The sequence below is a fragment of the Diplotaxodon limnothrissa genome, linkage group LG17 (assembly GCF_057381915.1).
Source record: "Diplotaxodon limnothrissa isolate DT_005_m linkage group LG17, D_limnothrissa_male_GT1.1, whole genome shotgun sequence".
In the NCBI taxonomy this organism is placed as follows: domain Eukaryota; kingdom Metazoa; phylum Chordata; class Actinopteri; order Cichliformes; family Cichlidae; genus Diplotaxodon; species Diplotaxodon limnothrissa.
In genome coordinates, this window is record NC_140612.1 from 6,044,696 (window position 1) to 6,064,339 (window position 19,644).

The window sequence follows — 19,644 nt, forward strand, 5'->3', positions numbered from 1 at the left end:
TACAGTAACACGTTACAAGTAACATCTCTGCTAGGGAGAACCCTTTATTTGCATTGTGGAAGGAATTTACATCAATGCCTGCTTCCAAAACATATGAAAAAGAAATTACATGAAACAACTAAAATGCATATTTATACTATCACAAGGGCAACAGCCTGAAGTTATGCCTGAATTGTGAGGTTACCGATTAACCAAAATATGGGAAGGAAAAAATAACTCCTTGGTGACCTGGTACATGAATCCAAAGTATGTAAGTTTCTTCCAACTTCACTTGTGTTTAAGGTACAGTAGCTCATTTTTAGGATATTTAATAGAAATAAAGAATGCTGTACTCGTATATATATATATATATATATATAAAATATATATATATATATATATATATATATATATATATATATATATATATATATATAAAAACAAAAAACACCCAGCACGCCCCTGCGGGCGGTTTATCCTTCAAGCTCGGGTCCTCTACCAGAGGCCTGGGAGCTTGAGGGTCCTGCGCAGTATCTTAGCTGTTCCCAGGACTGCGCTCTTCTGGACAGAGATCTCCGATGTTATTCCCGGGATCTGCTGGAGCCACTCGCCTAGCTTGGGAGTCACCGCACCTAGTGCTCCGATTACCACGGGGACCACTGTTACCTTCACCCTCCACATCCTCTCGAGCTCTTCTCTGAGCCCTTGGTATTTCTCCAGCTTCTCGTGTTCCTTCTTCCTGATATTGCTGTCATTCGGAACCGCTACATCGATCACTACAGCCGTCTTCTTCTGTTTGTCTACCACCACTATGTCCGGTTGGTTAGCCACCACCATTTATATATATATATATATATATATATATATATATACCAATACCAATCATATATATATATGATTGGTATTTAATTATGTCTTCCCAGAAAATTCTCTTGAAATTTGAGTTATTTGTGGGATGTTGTGCACAAGCATACTCCAAAGCTATAATGAGATTCTGGTGTATATTATTATATTTGGTGTTTTGTTTTTGTTTTTTATAATTTTTATTAATAAAAGACATCAAGAGGTCATAAACAGAGGGAGAACACACCATGGCACATTTTTAAACAAGGAAGATTTATTCATCAAAGTGATTTATTAATCAAACAGACATAACATGAAAACACTTGAACAGAGAGAGGGGCATCATTGGTCAAAATCCATTCATCTCCCTGGGCGTCTCCTCCACCATAGACAGATAGCCACCAATACAAAAAGCCAAACAGTAACCAATTTAACCTGAGCAGAAAAACTAGAACGCTGTCAAGATGGAGTAGAAAAGGTCTCCAGAAATTGTACTACATAATTGAAATTGAAATTTGTTCAGGGTTTATAGAAAAAGCCAATATGTCAACACAACTTACTGGCAATATGTCCAATTATCAGCAGGGAAAGCAGTATTGGAGAGACATGGTGTGATGAAGAATCACTGAGGCTTATTGTCTTGTCACCATACTTTATCTAGAAAATACAAAAAAGCATTTCACAGGGTGAAGTCTCACCAGAGCAGCAGAACTATTCTTAAGGAAATATCACAATTTGAACATAACTGTTTAAAAAATGATGTTTTAATAGATGTTTTTGGACTTGATACAAGTTTAAAGATTCTACTCAAAACTTTTGCTATTCTCACCACAGACTCATTTGATCAGTTTTGTTTTGTTTTATGTTGATTGTGTATTGAAGTTCAATATCACGTATTTATAGAATTATTTTAGAAAACAGTCATTTAAAATGATATCAGAAATATATTTTGTGTACTTTGTATGGTAACACGATTGCTATAATGTTGGACCTACTGTCACAACAAATGTATCTCTATGAAAGTGTTGCCTATAGCTTAAAAGAAAGATTTACCTTTAACTTTTGGAATCGTGTGTTGGGTAGCCCTTTAATCTCACAGCTGAAGGAGTCAGTCTCTTTACTGGTTTCTTTGGCCACCAGGATACAGCCGTATTCCTGTGTGTCTTGAACGCCCCACACTGATAACTCGTCTTTTGACATCTCCAGTTTGTCTGACTTTTTCTAAAATAACAGAAACAAAGTTTGACCTTTAATGAACTCCTGTTTGTACATGCGATAAAAAAAAAAAAAAGCAAAAGTAACAATGTTACCTTTAAGGTGATGCGGACATTGTTTCCTGTCCTTATGGCTGTGAAGCTGGTAAACTCAGGCTCTGGATGGTAGGTGATGTTTAAAGAGCAGGCTAAAGTTTCATTGGCTGCTTTTAGAAACACAGTGCTGCTAGAAATCATCAAAGTGCTTTCAGCTTCAGGTGTGTCATAGCTGAGACTCTGCAAGGAGTTTAAATACATTCTGTGTTATAAAGTCAATGTCTGGATGAGATGCTTAAGTGATGTTATTTTTTAAATATAGTTGAGCACTAATTCTTTAGCACAGGAGCTACCATGACCTGAAAAGCACACACACACACACACACACACGCACACACACACACACACACACACACACACACACACACACACAGACCTAAATTCAACAGAACGTTCAAAACTTCCTTTTAACAGGGAGAAAATTCTAGCAGAACCAAGCTCAGGGAGGGGCAGCCATCTGACATGTTGGTCTGGTTGGGGGTGAGAGAAGGAAGACAGGACACAGACACACTGTGGAAGAGGGCATGAGACTAATAATAACTAATGATTAAATGCAGAGTGGTTTATAAACATATATAGAGTGAAAATGCAAACACTCACAGTGAATCATGGGAATCCCCCAGCAGCCTGTGCCTATTACAGCATAACTAAAGAAGGATTTGGGGTCACCTCATCCAGCCCTAACTATACAGGGAGTGCAGAATTATTAGGCAAATGAGTATTTTGTCCACGTCATCCTCTTCATGCATGTTGTCTTACTCCAAGCTGTATAGGCTCGAAAGCCTACTACCAATTAAGCATATTAGGTGATGTGCATCTCTGTAATGAGAAGGGGTGTGGTCTAATGACATCAACCCCCTATATCAGGTGTGCATAATTATTAGGCAACGTCCTTTCCTTTGGCAAAATGGGTCAAAAGAAGGACTTGACAGGCACAGAAAAGTCAAAAATGGTGAGATATCTTACAGAGGGATGCAGCAGTCTCAAAATTGCAAAGCTTCTGAAGCGTGATCATCGAACAATCAAGCGTTTCATTCAAAATAGTCAACAGGGTCGCAAGAAGCGTGTGGAAAAACCAAGGCACAAAATAACTGCCCATGAACTGAGAAAAGTCAAGCGTGCAGCTGCCAAGATGCCACTTGCCACCAGTTTGGCCATATTTCAGAGCTGCAACATCACTGGAGTGCCCAAAAGCACAAGGTGTGCAATACTCAGAGACATGGCCAAGGTAAGAAAGGCTGAAAGACGCCCACCACTGAACAAGACACACAAGCTGAAACGTCAAGACTGGGCCAAGAAATATCTCAAGACTGGTTTTTCTAAGGTTTTATGGACTGATGAAATGAGAGTGAGTCTTGATGGGCCAGATGGATGGGCCTGTGGCTGGATTGGTAAAGGGCAGAGAGCTCCAGTCCGACTCAGACGCCAGCAAGGTGGAGGTGGAGTACTGGTTTGGGCTGGTATCATCAAAGATGAGCTTGTGGGGCCTTTTCGGGTTGAGGATGGAGTCAAGCTCAACTCCCAGTCCTACTGCCAGTTTCTGGAAGACACCTTCTTCAAGCAGTGGTACAGGAAGAAGTCTGCATCCTTCAAGAAAAACATGATTTTCATGCAGGACAATGCTCCATCACACGCGTCCAAGTACTCCACAGCGTGGCTGGCAAGAAAGGGTATAAAAGAAGAAAAACTAATGACATGGCCACCTTGTTCACCTGATCTGAACCCCATTGAGAACCTGTGGTCCATCATCAAATGTGAGATTTACAAGGAGGGGAAACAGTACACCTCTCTGAACAGTGTCTGGGAGGCTGTGGTTGCTGCTGCACGCAATGTTGATGGTGAACAGATCAAAACACTGACAGGATCCATGGATGGCAGGCTTTTGAGTGTCCTTGCAAAGAAAGGTGGCTATATTGGTCGCTGATTTGTTTTTGTTTTGTTTTTGAATGTCAGAAATGTATATTTGTGAATGTGGAGATGTTATATTGGTTTCACTGGTAAAAATAAATAATTGAAATGGGTATATATTTGTTTTTTGAGTTGCCTAATAATTATGCACAGTAATAGTCACCTGCACACACAGATATCCCCCTAAAATAGCTAAAACTAAAAACAAACTAAAAACTACTTCCAAAAACATTCAGCTTTGATATTAATGACTCTTTTGGGTTCATTGAGAACATGGTTGTTGTTCAATAATAAAATTATTCCTCAAAAATACAACTTGCCTAATAATTCTGCACTCCCTGTAAGCTTCATCAAAAAGGAAAGATTTAAGCCTAATCTTAAAAGTAGAGAGGGTGTCTGTCTCCTGAATCCAAACTTCGAGCTGGTTCTACAGAGAAGGAGCTGAAAGCTGAAGGCTCTGCTTCCCATTCTACTTTTAAATACCCAATGAATCAATAGTCTGAGCGCAAAGTGCTCTATTGGGGTGATATGATACGATGCTGTCTTTAAGATAAGATGGGGTCTAATTATTTCCATTAAAAAATCTGTGGGATGAGCAGAAGATGCCTGTGCACATGCTCTCACATTTTACACATTTGGTGCAAGTAAGAATAGGCAGGTCAGATATGCCATGCTGAGAGACCCAATCCTCTGATTAATCAAAAGGCACTTCCACAAAGTATTGGGCTAACTAAGTTTGTGCACACGTATGCAACCAACTAATTGGATGTTTTATTATTATTTTTAAATATATTTAAAAAAATATAATTTTTAAAAACATAGTTGGTTAGTTGGTTTTGAAATTATATTGTACAGGTTAGAGTTAAAGATGAGAACAGTTTTGAAATTATTTGATCTCATTTTTTAAGTTGACTAAAACCCGGGTGTGCACACGTTTCATACACATGCACAATGAATAGAAAACCTGGTAGTGGAGCAGATTAATTTGTCTTCTCAAACACTGAAGCTTGCTTTAATGTTAGTTCATTGTTTATTTGTTTGTTCATTTAACATGAGTGCTTTTGTAATCATCGTTCACTAGTGTTCATCCTATTATCTTTTAAAATGATGAACAAACGTTTGTTTGAACGGCATTTAAGAACACATCTAGTCTGAATGTGTTCTGCTTTCATGTTGAAATCAGCCAACATTTTGAACATTTTAAAATTTGAAAGTTTGAACCATGACATCTTTACCTCTGTAAATCAACCAGAGAAAGACATATTATGTAAAATGATATATTTGATGTGTAACAACAATCCCATTTACACTGTGTGTGTCTGCAGACCTGATAGCTGCTGTCGATGGGAAGCTTGACGTCGTGCTTGGCGTGGCTGTGTACGACCCCTTCAACAAGGTCCAGGTGAGACCCCATGAGTGTGAGCTTCCTCTTCCCACTACCAAACACAGAGCAGCATTTATGCAGAGCAGAGAGTATGAAAGACTCTTGATCACAGAGAATAATTCTTATAATGACACCTCAATGTAATGGTAAAACTGTACTGCAGTGGCTCCCATTGCAGGTTTAAGAGATTTCTATACACTAGAGTATAATGAGTCATCATCTGAGGATGACCTAGTTGTTATGTTCTGATGCAGACCAAAGTGTCTGATGGACTAAAACAACAAATTTAGCTTTGTAGCTATAAAGGCCAAAGCATGAAAGGATCACCGTGGGGTTCTTTAAGAGTTTACTTGAGAATAAAAATGATGCTGCATCACTTCTTAATGGAAGAAAGATCTACAGCATTATAGCAGAAAACCAGCAGAGCTCAATAAAGGTGTAACAATAAGCTTATTGCTTGATGGAGCAGAAAAATATCCATGTCTCTATTCTTTCCCACTAACATGTTATATTTGTAATAAATAAATAAGACTAAAGTAGTTTTAGATTTGGATCATTAACACCACCTTTACTATCGGCCTTTATTGCCTCAGGAAGACTCCCTGTTAAAATGAACTGCAGATGATTATTATTTTGATTTATCAGGTTTTTTTATTGCACTTCTCAGAAGATAATTTCTTAGAGACAGTGCTCTCCATATGTCACATTAAATGTGTTGCAGATATTGTATGGTTGTTAATTTGGTTCTATTTGATTTGATTTGTCTAAAAACTAAACTGAATTTAGTCAGAGGTGACCACCTCCTCAAAATCAGTTATCAGCACTAGTTCCTTTTAGTCATCCAGTTTAAAAGCTTCAGTTTAAACTCTTTCTGTGACATTAGCTGCTGGAAGTTCTGGATCCACCATCAGCAGCTGTCGCTAACGCTTTGTGCAAAACTAATCTTACCTCATCCAGCTGCTGCTTGGAGTAATGTTGCCACAGGATGGCGATGAGCGGTAAGTGATGTTAGCCTCACCATGGCAACTACCATCTGGGAGGAGAACGCAGACGCTGGCCACACCTTTAAGTTCTGTGGTGGGAATGTGGAACGTCAGACTGATACCAGTGTTGCCCCAAACAGGAGACCTGGGCAAAGACACACACTCAATGACATCACCACGATATGCAGAAAACCTGAAAACAGACAAAACTTGTTGTTTTATTTTTACTAATTTCTTCTTTTGCACCTTAATTTTGAATCCTTGTATTGTTTCTTTATTTAATATTTTATTGTTGTTTTGTGTGAAGGGTGACTCTTATTGTACATATTCTGGATTTGTTAGTATTTTATGAAACACACTGTTAACTATTTTAGAATTGACCTGTCAAAGTTAACCCTCTCAGGCTCAAATGAAACTTTTTGTTGCTAATGCACAACCAAGTCCTGCAGTGGTACTTCTGAGTAAAAAAAAACTCATAAAATATGTATGTGGGGTAATCAGGTTGTTAGTTTTTAACTGTTGCAAATCGGCAACACCTGCTTTGAGAGGGTTAAATTATAGAATATGTAGGTTTGTAATATGGGTGGTGTTCCCCTGTATTAAAATCTGCTCTTTAATTTGTCATTTCCCAGCATCGTCTTAGTTATGTGTACAGTGGCTCACTCTTTTGGAGTACAGTCAGCGTGTGTCTGGATCCTCACTCGTTTCACATCACCAAGGTTACGACCTAATAACACTGCATGGTTTGTCCCATAGAAAGACACCACACTGGGAGTGATGGAGGAGATCTCTGGGATCTGACAGTGAAACAAACAAAAAAAACAGATAATTTAATTTCTTTCTGCTGACATTATACTGGATGTGGATTAGGTGTCAGAGGAACAATGAGGATCAGACTCACGGAGAAGTTCTTCCCAGACTCCAACTCTTGGCAAACTCTGTCCTGCAGGAGGGGATTCAGCACTTAGCATGTGCGTAGCACTGTAATCTATCAGAACTGATCTAGGACCTGTTGTGGCTAACATTATCTTAGTTCAAAAAGAGGAAAACTGCTAATAAAAGCATTTTTATTTTTTATAAACTAAACATGGAAATCATTGTATTGATGAAGCAATAAATACTTGAAAATGTCATCCTCAAAATAAGTTAATCAGTAGGAAATTTGCTCAGTAATTGTGTTTTTCTTAGCATGTCTGGCCTTTACTAAAAATGTTGTTTTCTACCATTAAGCCCACGTTTCTTGCTGAATGTTAAAAAGTGATGAATTTAAAATAATGTAGCACACAGACTGATAAATCCATAAAATCAGTCACTAGTACACCAGTCTCTCCTTGGTTAGCCCAGGAACAGCTGTTTTTGTTCCATCCACAACCAGCTTTGATACACTGCCGACACCTGAGCAGAAAACAGAGGAGTGAGATGAGCACAAAAAAGCACCATAGGGAAAAAAGGAGTGCATGAATGAGAGAAGGACAAAGCTGTTTTGTTTTTCCTACTCATAACCACCTGGACCTCCGAACACACACGCTGACCCCACCTGCCTGCTCTCCACCCACTTCCTGAGGAAAACTGCGTGTCGCCTCAGTCAATCCAATCTGCACTGAAGCAGTTCTTATTCCTCAGCCACAGTCGCTAAAGTTCTTTATGGTTCATTTATGTCTTAACTGACAGGATGTCTTATTTTGTTAAATATCTCTCTTCCTCATTTCCTCTGCTGCCACAGCTGGTAGGAGGGACCAAGATGCCGAGGAAAGGATTCAAGAAGAGGAATCAACTACGTGTACTTTTGGGAATGAAAAGAGACTGCCATACTTTTCATGCAGAAACAGAAACACCCAGTCCGCGTCATCCTGAATGAATAACAGGAAGAGAGCAGATGTTCAGCCAAGAAGTTCTACTGAACAAAGCTCAGCTGAACTGAGGACGCTGTATGAGTTTACTGCCGAGAACATTTAATAATGAAAATATGTTTTCAAGTACGCTCCGGGCCATGAGCAAGCTCATGGCTTTGCTGAAATAAACCAGTATAAAGACTTCCCACAACAAGACCACTCGTCTCTGGTCCATCCTGTCCGTACAGTTTCATTCAATTGTTCAACTTTTCCAGCTTTCATCAGTAAGGTTTCGTTCTCTTTGATTTCTAACTGCGACTTGATTGTCTGATCTTTCTGTTAATCACATCAGGACCACTTTAGTCTGTCCACAGTCTGAGTCGTTGAATCATTTCTAGTATTAATGGACTTACAACATGAAACTTGGTGGTCCACTCATGTTAGAGCAGTCGTTTAACCTCAGTTGTTCTGACAGCTGTGATGTCCCAAGTCTGAATTTTATTGTGACATGCAGACCTGTACATTAAAAAAAACAAAAAAACTTAAGTGTCAAAGTCTCTACTATTAGTAGTATATATGTTTGAGCTGTACCACTATAATAATAAACAGTTAGAATATTTCATCTGTCAGAGTAGCTCTTTCATTAATATTTCTGATTTAATTTTCTTATTTTGGCAAATACTACAAATCAATAAATAACTTTTGTTGTGAAGCATTTTATTCCTGGAATTATTTCTGAAAAGTCACTGACCATCAGCAGGAAGCGTACGATCAGACAGGATGCAGGTGCATTGTGGGAAATGTGGAGGAGGGTTATTCGAAGCACAAATCGAGCCGGACCTTCCAACGAACTGACAGGCAAAGTTAGACGGCCCTTCCTGGCCCACAGTCAGGTGTGTGTGGATTTTTAGTAAAATCTGAAAATGAAGAACATAAGTGAGAAACACCTGAAAGCCACAAATGATCACAGTCCCAAGTGTGTTTGTAAGCTGTACCTGTCCGTTTGTGTCCTTTTCAACTTTGTGGGAAATCATTTTGTGTTGGGACTCATCAGGAATGGACAGCCAGTCTGAATCTGTGCAGTCATCTTCAAATGTGCAGCTGGGAGAAGAAGGAGAAATGATCACCAAGTTCAGAATAGTTTGGAGACATCAGCTGCATGTTGTTTCTCTCACCTGCTTTTAGAGCCACACCAACCACAGTATGGATCCTGTGCAGACCAACACTCCTGCACATTTGTGTACGTGCTGCACTTTGACACAGGAACTCGCTTCACCTAGAACAACAAACACTTTAAAATGCAGCACAGGTACATGTGACGTTAAGATAATCAGTAAATAATATAAGTACCTGGTTTGTAAATGGCACATACAGATGTTTACGACCCACTGGATCCAGATGTAATTTGGGAAACACTTTGCGGTCATCACTGGTCCTGTAGAGCACCGTGGGACAGGCAGCGTGATAGTTCTTGTCCACAGACAGCTGACAACAAGAAGGAGAGACTGTACTATTGTTTCTGTACTCAGTGGGGGGGTTTGTATTGTTTGGTTGTTTATGTCAAATCAGAAGCAGTGTGAGTGATTAATCTAGTTACAACCTTGCTTTGAAAAAAATGGGACTCTAGGAAGAATGTAAAAAATAAATAAAGCTGATAATCATATAATTAAGATCACAAGTGTTAATGTTAGAATTTACACTAAAAACAAAACTATACAGCTTTTACACTTTTCTTCCCCCCGTTAACCATCATCCAGTAAATCTTTGTTTCTGTCCAAATATTTATTTTTAGGCATCTTTGAGATGTTTTCAGCCAGGTCTAATCTGGTCTTCCTGTGCCCGAGTGTAAACAATGGTTTCCGTATATACATTCCTGAAGGTGTCTCTTTAACTCAAAGTTTGATAAAGGACGACAAAACTACTTCTCCAAGGGTTTTCTTGGGATTCCATGATGCTCTGTAGCTGTAAACTAATGAAACACTGCTGCAAACATCCACATCGGTTGTCTTCTGTACTTGTTCAGACTCGTTGGATGTTCTTGATCTGGAATGTTGATTTGGCTTCTCCTACAGGCTCTGCCGTCTGTCTGCTTTCTTTTGCTTGTTCAGCCTTGTTTACTTGCACTGACACTTCTTTGGGCCTAATACGTTGACTTCCAGCGAAATGTTGTGACATAACGAAATTAGGCCTCAACTGACTGTGAAAATGGCAGCCTGTGTATAAAAATGGCTGTAATTCCTAAACAGTTAATGCATTAAATTTGTTTAGTTAACAGTTTCTCAATAGACACCCTACTGCTACTAGATGGCCTCTGAAATACTGAACATTAGCTTTATTTCTTTCTGTTAATAATAACTGATATATGATAATTTATACAAACCTTAATGAGCTGTCCGTCTCCTGTCCCAATATAGAAAACCATCCAGCCTCTCTGCCTCACTGCCAGCACTGAGGTCATGTAGCTCTGCCTGAAAATCACTGCCTTCGGTTTGAGGATCTTTGGCTGAGAAACAGAAAAACATCAGAAATAACTGACCTGAAGAACTGAACATCAGAAGTACTGAAAGTCCTGAAGCCTCACTGAAGCATGTCTGTTGCTGCATTGTCACCAAAGTCAGTTGAATTTCTTGATTTTGTCATTTTAGTTTGAAATATGAGGTTCAGACATGAAGTGTGGCCATTAGGACATCCCACAGTTGGCTTAATAGTTAAACTGGTTCATAGATAACATTTTTTTTGTTATAGTATGTGTGGAGAAACAAATATATGGATTATTTTATCACCAATTGTACAAAAGTCTTAAACTGCTCTCTCATCTTTCTTCAGTCTATGATGCTCAAACATGACAAGATTTTTCCAGCAGCTGAAATGATATTACAAAAATAACTCTATTAAGACGCACAAAAGAACAAAACTTTCTTTTTGTTGTAGTTAAAATGTATATTTTAGTTATTTTATTCTTTTTTAAAGGGACATTTATCCAGAGGATACTGGAGCCATTAAATTAAGAACCATTAAATCAGAGTTTGAAAAGCTCTCACCGTCACTTCTGATGGCACAGAGGTGTAGAAGTCTGGATCTCTGTCAGTGTTCCTGCTATAATCAGGGCTGATGTCAAACACCATTAGCTGGGTGTCGGTATCTCCTCCATCCACACTGAAAACGCCGCTCCAAAGCACCGGCTGCTCCCCCGGGATGACCGAGGAGGCCACAAGTCTGCTGCTTTGACTGTCAGAGACACTGAGAGTCGCGCCCCGCAGAGACTTGAGCGTATCAGTTTTGCTCTTTTCGCCTTCGAGCCAAATGAGACGGACTCTGTTTGTTTGAGCTGAGAGCGCGTTGGAGAACAAATAGATGGTTGAATTGATCTGAAACCCGTCAACAAACTCCACATCACCTTTACTTTTGATCCCAGGTGTGCCTGAAGCTCCATCAGTTAGAGAAAATATACCTCCACCCTGTTTGTCATCTGCATCCTGAAGATTGACAGTCTGCCGATTAATACCACACTTGTTGTTTTCGGGCTTTTCTGTGTTTTGTTGGATCGCGGTCAGAATGTAAGTGTCAGCCTGAGTTTTCTTCTTCACATCCACCAGAAAGCTGACTGACCTGCTGCTGCGCTTCAGAGGACCCACCTGGATGTGTTCTCTGTGCAGAAGCTTGGAGATGTTCTTCAGGTCCAGAATCTCGCAGTGGCCGCAGTCATCGTCAGTCACACCGCAGCTGATCAGCGAGTCATTCTTTGTGAAAGGCAACAACACGTTGATGCTGAAAGTTGCGTTCCACTCAGCTGTGTCAGAAACCCGGTGAAACTGCACATCATCCTGCTGGTTTCCGGTCTTTATTATTCCCCTCTGGGTCAGACTGTTGATCAAAGTCAAGTCGTGGCTCAGCTGGTACAGCCTCTCCTCTGTGGCGATGTAAAGCATGTTGGGGGTCACGTGGAATTGGCGGATGTCTCCATCAAAGTTGAAGCCTTCATCCTCCTTCCGGCACAGACCCAGTTCTCCAGAGAGAACAGAAAGCAGAGCGAGCAGCAGGATCATCTTATAATAACGATAATTCTACCTGGGACATGCTCACACAGCGATGCTCTGCGTGGCTCTCTGCTCTCTGTGTCTCTAAAGTTGTGTGTGAAGCGCAGCGCGAGCAGCGCGCGCAGCTGAAAAGAGAACTGCTGGAAGGAGGAGGGCTGGAGCGTGCCAAGCGAAAGTGAAAATATTTGAACATTTTCACTCAGCAGCTTCCGTCTCATTTCCACCCCGTACCTCTGTACAGGTCAATGTTACAAAAAAAAAAAAAAGCCGGATATAGTGCGTCCCTAAGCAAAATCACCGCAATTACAGCCCTCAGCTGTATTCTTTAAACCTTCCATAAATGTTAGTGTAAAGTCAGATTTGGCTTAAATCAATGGAAAGATATGACCTCAGAAATGATTCTGAAACAAAAGCCATTCACACCAGGTTCCCCCAATCTTATAAACAGTACATTTGCATAAGATTGGGGAAACCTGCAGTCAGCTGAGACTGAAGATGTCACTTGTATGAGTGACGAAACGTTTCTCCCACAAAACGCTACGTCCAAATGAACAGAATCAACTTTTGGAGATTTACTTTCCTGGATGATTGAGAAAGCATCATGACATCTTAAAAGGTGCTGTATAAATAAAATTTTACCTTTACTTTACTACTGTATGGAAGAAGGACAAAGAAAAGTCACTGTGCTTGACCCTGAAACCAGAACCACAGGTTATTCATTCTAAACAAAGACCTAAAGACAAATTAATGAAGTGCTATCATGTTTTTTTTTTAAAACAATACCCCAAAATAAATATGCATAGTTAAGTTCAGCTTTGACTTAGAATTATCAGAATGACATTGCTCATGTTATCCAAAATGACTTCACTTCTTGTTGGGCCAGCAGGATCTAATGACTGACCATCCTTCAAGAAATATCTCTAACTGATGCAGAGTCACTTTAATAAATGCATTTCATACTTCCATCCATCTCACCAATGCCAGATCCCTCGGTAAACAAACCAGATGAGCTGCAATCAGAGATTTACTACAACTGCTTTTTCTGTGAGTGTTGTTTGTAGCTGAATCCTTCGTCCAAACATCCCCAATGCATCAGTCGAGGTACCGGGCCAGACATTACACTGCCATGACGGCAACAAAGACTCTAAGGGAAGGGGCCTAGAGCTCTGTGCTCATGTGCTTCAGGGTTGGTGCCATAACAGTAGAATTATAGACAGTCACTGCTCACCAGTCTTAGAGGCCAATGTGGAGGGCGTCCATATTGTTCCTGAGGACTTTAATCAGGTATGTTTGAAATCTGTACTCCCCAAATTCTACCAACATGGTAGTGTCCTACCAGAGGAAACAGGTCACTGGACCATTTGTACAGTAACATCAAGTATAGGCAAATTTGACGTTATCTCTTGCCCAGTTGGGCGACATCTCTCGCCCAACTGTGACAATTTGACCACCTCTCTCTGCTCCCCATTCTTCCTCCTCAGGAACCACACACTGTAAAATGTAATTCTAGATGTTTGTTATTGTAACATATTATTCTATATCAGTTTGATGATAGATGACTGAAGTTGTTGTTATAACATAGAATTACAAGTTAAAAATGTCCCAATTACATAAAAAAAAAGCTAACTTGAAAACTCATGTCCAGCTAAATCAGCAACTTATGTGAACTTGACAATGTGGGGAAGTTGAGCACAGCAGGATTCAAAACTGTCCCACGTGATTGCTATCAACAATATAATGGTGGACTCTGCAGATGCTTATCTCATGCAAGTCAGTAGTTTTTCCTTTGTTTTGCAATTGAGCAGAGTCAAACCAATGTTTCTGAAATATTCATATTATGAAATGTTTCAGAAGCAGGCAGCACTCATTTTCAGAGAAATTGGTTCTGTGGAATTTGTTGCAATTGTAATTGAAGACAAATACAAGAGTTTGATGTCTTAGTTGTTGTAAACTGATCTTTACTGTCACTTATCAAAGGTTTTGTACTATTTTAATATTTCAAGTTTTATGCGAACAGGTGTGACTGAGCACAATGAAGTTTAAAAATATTGCAAATGTAAAGAATAACTTTTCTAAAATGGCAAGTGTCCCGTTGATACATTACATTAATGCAGACTTTATGTTGTTACTTTTAACACAGCAGTTTTTTATCTCATCCTGTTGAAAGTCTGATAAGCTCATGCCATGGTGAGGGTTCGGTTGACCAGCTGTCCGCAATTCACAAGAATCACTACTGCTCCTAAAGTATTGGTCAGAATTTAATCAAACTTGTGCAAAATAATCACCCAATCTGTCTTCACCCAAACTGGGCTCAAGACCCAGTTCAAATTTATTGCTTCACAGGGAGCAACCTATGAGTTTTGATGGATTGTGAGCCTGATGAGCTACGTCACTGATTTTTCTGTTTCTCAGATGACTAAGATGGCACAATAAATGGTGAATGTTGGGTGCTCATGAGTAATTGTCTTGTCATGTTCTTGAAACAAACTTTCTGCCTGCAATGATCAGATACACTTTAATGGAATCTGTGGGGTTTTATTTTTTTCTGTAAACAACAGAAAATTTATTTAAAGGAATGTAGATATTTAAACCTGAGATAAACCTAACAGGTAGTTTTGCTGAAATGGACGAAATTGGAAAGCTAAAAAAAAAATACTTAAGATGTTCAATACACATTTTCTTTACATCCAGTCAATCAACCCTGATAATTAAAATGAAACTGATTTATGAGTTCACACAGCTACCTTAAAGAGCTCAGTTAATTAATAAACTTAAATCAACTTAGCTAACAAATAATTTTAGTTAAGCTAAAATAGATTCCTAAGTTAAAAGAACTACTAAAGTATTTGAATTAACTAAAAAACCCAAGTCAACTGAACTATGACAAGAGTTTAAACAATAGATTATTTTAATTTAGCTGAAAGGGTTTTCCCAATTTTTCCCAACTTTAATGACAATTAAAGGAGTTGAACTGACTAACAAATCGCAGTCAACTAAACTAAGACAAAAGTTTAGACAACATGTGATTTTTCATCAACATAACATTTAGTTGTGTTACAAGAACAAACTCTATTTCTTGAATTAACTTAAAATTTTAAGGCAGCCCTTTACATCATATTTTTAAGTTGAAACAACAAGTTATATTTTACAGTGCACCCTTTTCTTGTACTTTTTAGTTTTTCTTCTTTATTTTGTATAATTTTAAAAACCTTTTTATGTTTGGAATTACATACATCTATTGGCATGCATTTAAATTACGACATTATTATGTTCTTGTTTTTGCCTTGTTACTCTTCTATTACCGCTTTATTACCGAGCTGTAGTAGAAAGTGCTACCTCCAGTCAACAGTCAAAACTATTAAGTAGCTTATAAGATAAAACTACATCTATGTTAAACAATTCAGAAATTGCTCGCAGATGCAACAAAAGCCAAATTTTGAAAGAAATCCTAATATACCAGGGTTGTCCAACTCCAGGCCTCAAGGGCCTGTGTCATGCAGGTTTTAGATGTGTCCTTGATCCAACACAGCGGATTTAAATGGCTAAATTACCTCCTCAACATGTCTTGAAGTTCTCCAGAGGCCTGGTAATGAACTAATCATTTGATTCAGGTGTGTTGACCCAGGGTGACATATAAAACCTGCAGGACACTGGCCCTTGCGGCCTGGATCTCCCCACCCCTGTAATACATATTTTGAGACAAAGAGGGAACTTTTTCTTAGTCACCACCAGTCATACAGAAAATTCCCTGCTGACTTGGCCTCAGGATGTCTAGAGGAAAGAATCAAGCGCACCCAAAGGCAATGAGCTCATCAGTGGTCATGTGCGCAAGCTGAGGGAAAGAGACTGAAGGAGCAGCAGCAGAGCATCACAGTTGTAACACGGTTTTGTGTGATGACGTGTGTGTTAATGAACCTACATCCAAGCTCATATTCGCATATACTGTATCTTCTACAACTATAAGTTCATGTATGGCTGCACCACATTTGGATTACACATGGGAAGCTCTGATGTAACCAATTCTTCTGTGGAGCTTAATTAAAGACAGTGAACTCAACTCCTGGTAGTCTTTCTGCCCGAAGACTTAGGCCAGACTTGTATATCCAGCACTTCTAGTATTATAGGTTATAGTATTGAATATGCTATACATAATCTACTAGCCTGGTTATAGAATATAACCAGTCAGCAGCCAGAGCTTATTCATTTCACTTGTGAATGTCTTCTGCCAAACTAAGATAACCACCAACACTGAAAGACAAAGAGCAGTATATAAACACAGCAGAAAACTAAAACATCATCAGTAAAGTTGAGTAGAAAACATGAACTACACATCTGCTGCATTTAATTTTCTGAAAATAGCTGTTTGAAATGTAAGATTAATTTAAAACAACATTTTATTTGTTTCAGGTTTAGGGCACAAAATAAAAAGCAGACAGAATCAAATCACTTACCAACAATAACACAAGGCATCAGCAGGAAACGCTGTATTTGAAGGACCTTGTGTAAAGAAGACTGCGGCCCAAGTCTTATTGTCCTGCCACCATACTTTATCTAGAAAGAGGTTAAATGAATGTCATAGAGGCAGGTCTCACATTTACACCAGGACTTTGACTAAGTCACTCCAAAGTCTTCATTTTGGGGTGTCTGTAGCTCAGGTGGTAGAGCAGGTCACCTACCTACTCACCGGAAGGTTGGTTGTTCGATACCTTACTCCACGCTGCATGCCAAATATCCTTGGTCAAGATACAAACCCCATATTGGTCTCTGATGCAGCCATCGGACTGTGAATGTTAGATAGAAGGTGCTTAGAGCCTAGAAAAAGTGCTTGGGTGAATGAGGCAAGTTGTGTAAAGCGCTCAGAGTAGAAAGGCACTAATATAAAAACCAGTCCATTTACCATTTTGTTTTTCTTAAGTCATTCAGAGGTGGACTTGCTTGTGTGTTTTGGATCATTGGCATGCTACAGAACCGTGCTTCAGCTTGAGGTCATGAACAGATAGCCGGACATTCTCCTTCAGGAGATTTTGGTAGAAAGCAGAATTTATGGTTCCATTTACCACAGCAAGTCTTCCAGGTCCTGAGGAAAACAGACCCCGACCATCACACTACCACCACCCCATTATACAGTTTGTATGATGCTCCTTTTCTGTAATGCTGTGTTACTTTTACGCCAGATGAAACGGGACTCAAACCTTTCTAAGAGGTAAACCTTTGTCAGTCAACAGAGCATTTTCTCAAAAGTCTTGGTGATCAGGAAGATGTTTTCTGGCAAAACTGGCATGAGCCATCATGTTCCTTTTGCTCAGCAGTGGTTTTTGCCATGCACACCATTTTTGCCCAGTTTCTTTCTTTTCGTGGAGTTATGAACTCTGACCTTAACTGAGACATGGGAAGTCTGCATGCAGGTTTGGGTATATTTAGAAACTGCATTTTGTGTTTGCTTGTATTATCTAATATTTAAAATTTTGTTTATGTTTATGTTAAGCCTTAATTATAAAAGAGTCCCTTCTCCAACCTGTTCTGTTTTTAAGTTGTTAAATTTAAACATTATTTTGTGCTGATATTGCACGTCTTTTTTCAGAACCAAAGAGTTTTTGAAATCTGCATAAAATTGCATTTTAAATTACTTTTGGAATATTACTTGAAATACTTTATTTGTTTTTTTTTTAAAGTTCATCTAAAAGTTTAAACTAAAAGATCAGAATTGCTGAACTGCAAATTATTTTGGGTGCAGTGCGTTTTTTGCATACAGGTGTAACAGAATAGCTTTAGTGTTTTGTTTCTATTTACATTTTCAAACAATAAAGGGATATCTTATGCCAGTTAAGGAAAACTGGACTTGAGAGTACAAGTAGATCTGAATCTAATTCAGATCTACTTGTACTTTCTTATCCTCTAATTCTTCTTCTTCAATCAGTAAGAAACTTGTACAGATGATCAAGATCATTTTCTGCAAGAAGTAATTCACACCAACACTAGATGGCGCACTCGAGCCATTAAAGATTCAAGATTCTTTATTTGTCAAATGCAAAACGCAGTGAAATGTATCCTGACTCGCTCTTCGACTGTGCAAAAGGGGAGAGAAGAGCATTATATACATTAACGAATATATACAAGGGGGACATTGTGTGCAGCAAGTAGGTGAATTATGTACATTAAATGAATTAAATAAACAAATTAAATAAAATCCACTAAATGCATCATGTTGCCACGTGTCTTTTACGTATAAAATCAGTAATTACGATCATTATAGCTGTGAACGTATGTTGGACATTTTTTAAGGAATAAAATAATATATAAATAAATAATTATATTATTTACAAACATTTGCATTCATAGACCAGGGTAAAACCTTTATTATATCACAATTCACTGTGTGAGCTGTTGAGTAAGTAAAGCATCAATAGGAGAGGAGACAAGGCTTAAATCCTCCAAGTATTAAAAACTTTCATACTTGGATGGAAACATAATATTTAAAATGATGTTTATCCAGTTACCTTTGAGTTCCATGAGTCAAAAGGGAAAAGAGAGAAGTCTGACAACAAAGCCACATATATTGACAAATACGTATGTGTGGCTGGAAAGCTCTAATGAGTGACTGGATCTCAGTTAATCTAATGAACATTCATTGTTTAGCGTTTGGTTTTGGAGAAATCCCTACCTGCCATCAAACCCAGACTACAGGTACTGCCAGACAAGTTCTTTATGTGTAATGTGTGAACTGGATTTTCTCTCTGCTGAAAGACTTTTTGATCACTATGACTTAAAAATTAATTTTATTGAATAATTATTTAAATGAGGATTTAAATGGAAACAGTTTGTACATACAAATGAGATAAAAAGGTGAAAAAATTTAGATGGAGCTCAAAATGGAGCTCAGTTTATGTGGGACAAGCCACAGATTTCCACAGCCACAGTTACTGTATGTTCTGTCTTTTTATGTAGTATAATCTGTGACTCTAAATGTTTGTCCAAGTATTAAAGTTAATAGTGTTAACGGTTGTTCTGGTGCTACTGGCTCTTCTCTGAATCCCCAAAGATTGCAGCTCAAAGGCTTCCCCAAATTTACACTGATGTCTTTTGATTAATGGCTGGATGTCATGTTGGCTTCCTCCCACACTCCAAATGCATGTTGGGTTAATTGGCAGCCGTGTAAATGTGAACAAGAATGTTTGTGTCTCTACGTTAGCCCCGACCTTTCCAGGGTCCACCTAAGCTTCGGTCCCTTTGTGTGCCTGAAATAGATACGCTATTACAAAAATGGATGGAAAAATAAATAAATAAAATACAATATTTTACATTTAAAAAATGCCCCTCAATTTAGTTCATCATCCTTGCACGACTCCAGTATCATGTTTATGACCTTTG

At 38.7% G+C, this 19,644-nt stretch overlaps 1 protein-coding gene across 1 annotated transcript; it reads right to left on the reverse strand.

Moving 5' to 3' along the window:
- Positions 1–1,368: 1,368 nt before the first annotated feature.
- LOC146614550 (plexin-C1-like) lies at positions 1,369–12,285 on the reverse strand. The gene is made up of 15 exons (XM_085375913.1): positions 11,281–12,285; positions 10,620–10,742; positions 9,590–9,724; positions 9,415–9,515; positions 9,235–9,340; positions 8,991–9,156; positions 8,653–8,755; positions 7,697–7,802; positions 7,309–7,350; positions 7,071–7,204; positions 6,373–6,552; positions 5,368–5,476; positions 2,133–2,312; positions 1,876–2,043; positions 1,369–1,479 (listed from the first exon to the last, which is right to left on the reverse strand). Exons 1-15 carry the CDS (start codon positions 12,283–12,285, stop codon positions 1,369–1,371), a joined length of 2,769 nt encoding a protein of 922 aa, XP_085232039.1.
- Between the last annotated feature and the right edge of the window lie 7,359 nt (positions 12,286–19,644).

Excerpts from the sequence above, each read along its gene's own strand:
- LOC146614550 (XM_085375913.1), bottom strand. The coding sequence starts at position 12,285 with ATGATCCTGCTGCTCGCTCTGCTTTCTGTTCTCTCTGGAGAACTGGGT. Across the intron at positions 9,157-9,234 it reads AAAAGGACACAAACGGACAG|ATTTTACTAAAAATCCACAC; the intron begins GTACAGCTTACA and ends CTTCATTTTCAG. Across the intron at positions 7,803-8,652 it reads GGACCACCAAGTTTCATGTT|GTGTCGGCAGTGTATCAAAG; the intron begins GTAAGTCCATTA and ends TTTTCTGCTCAG.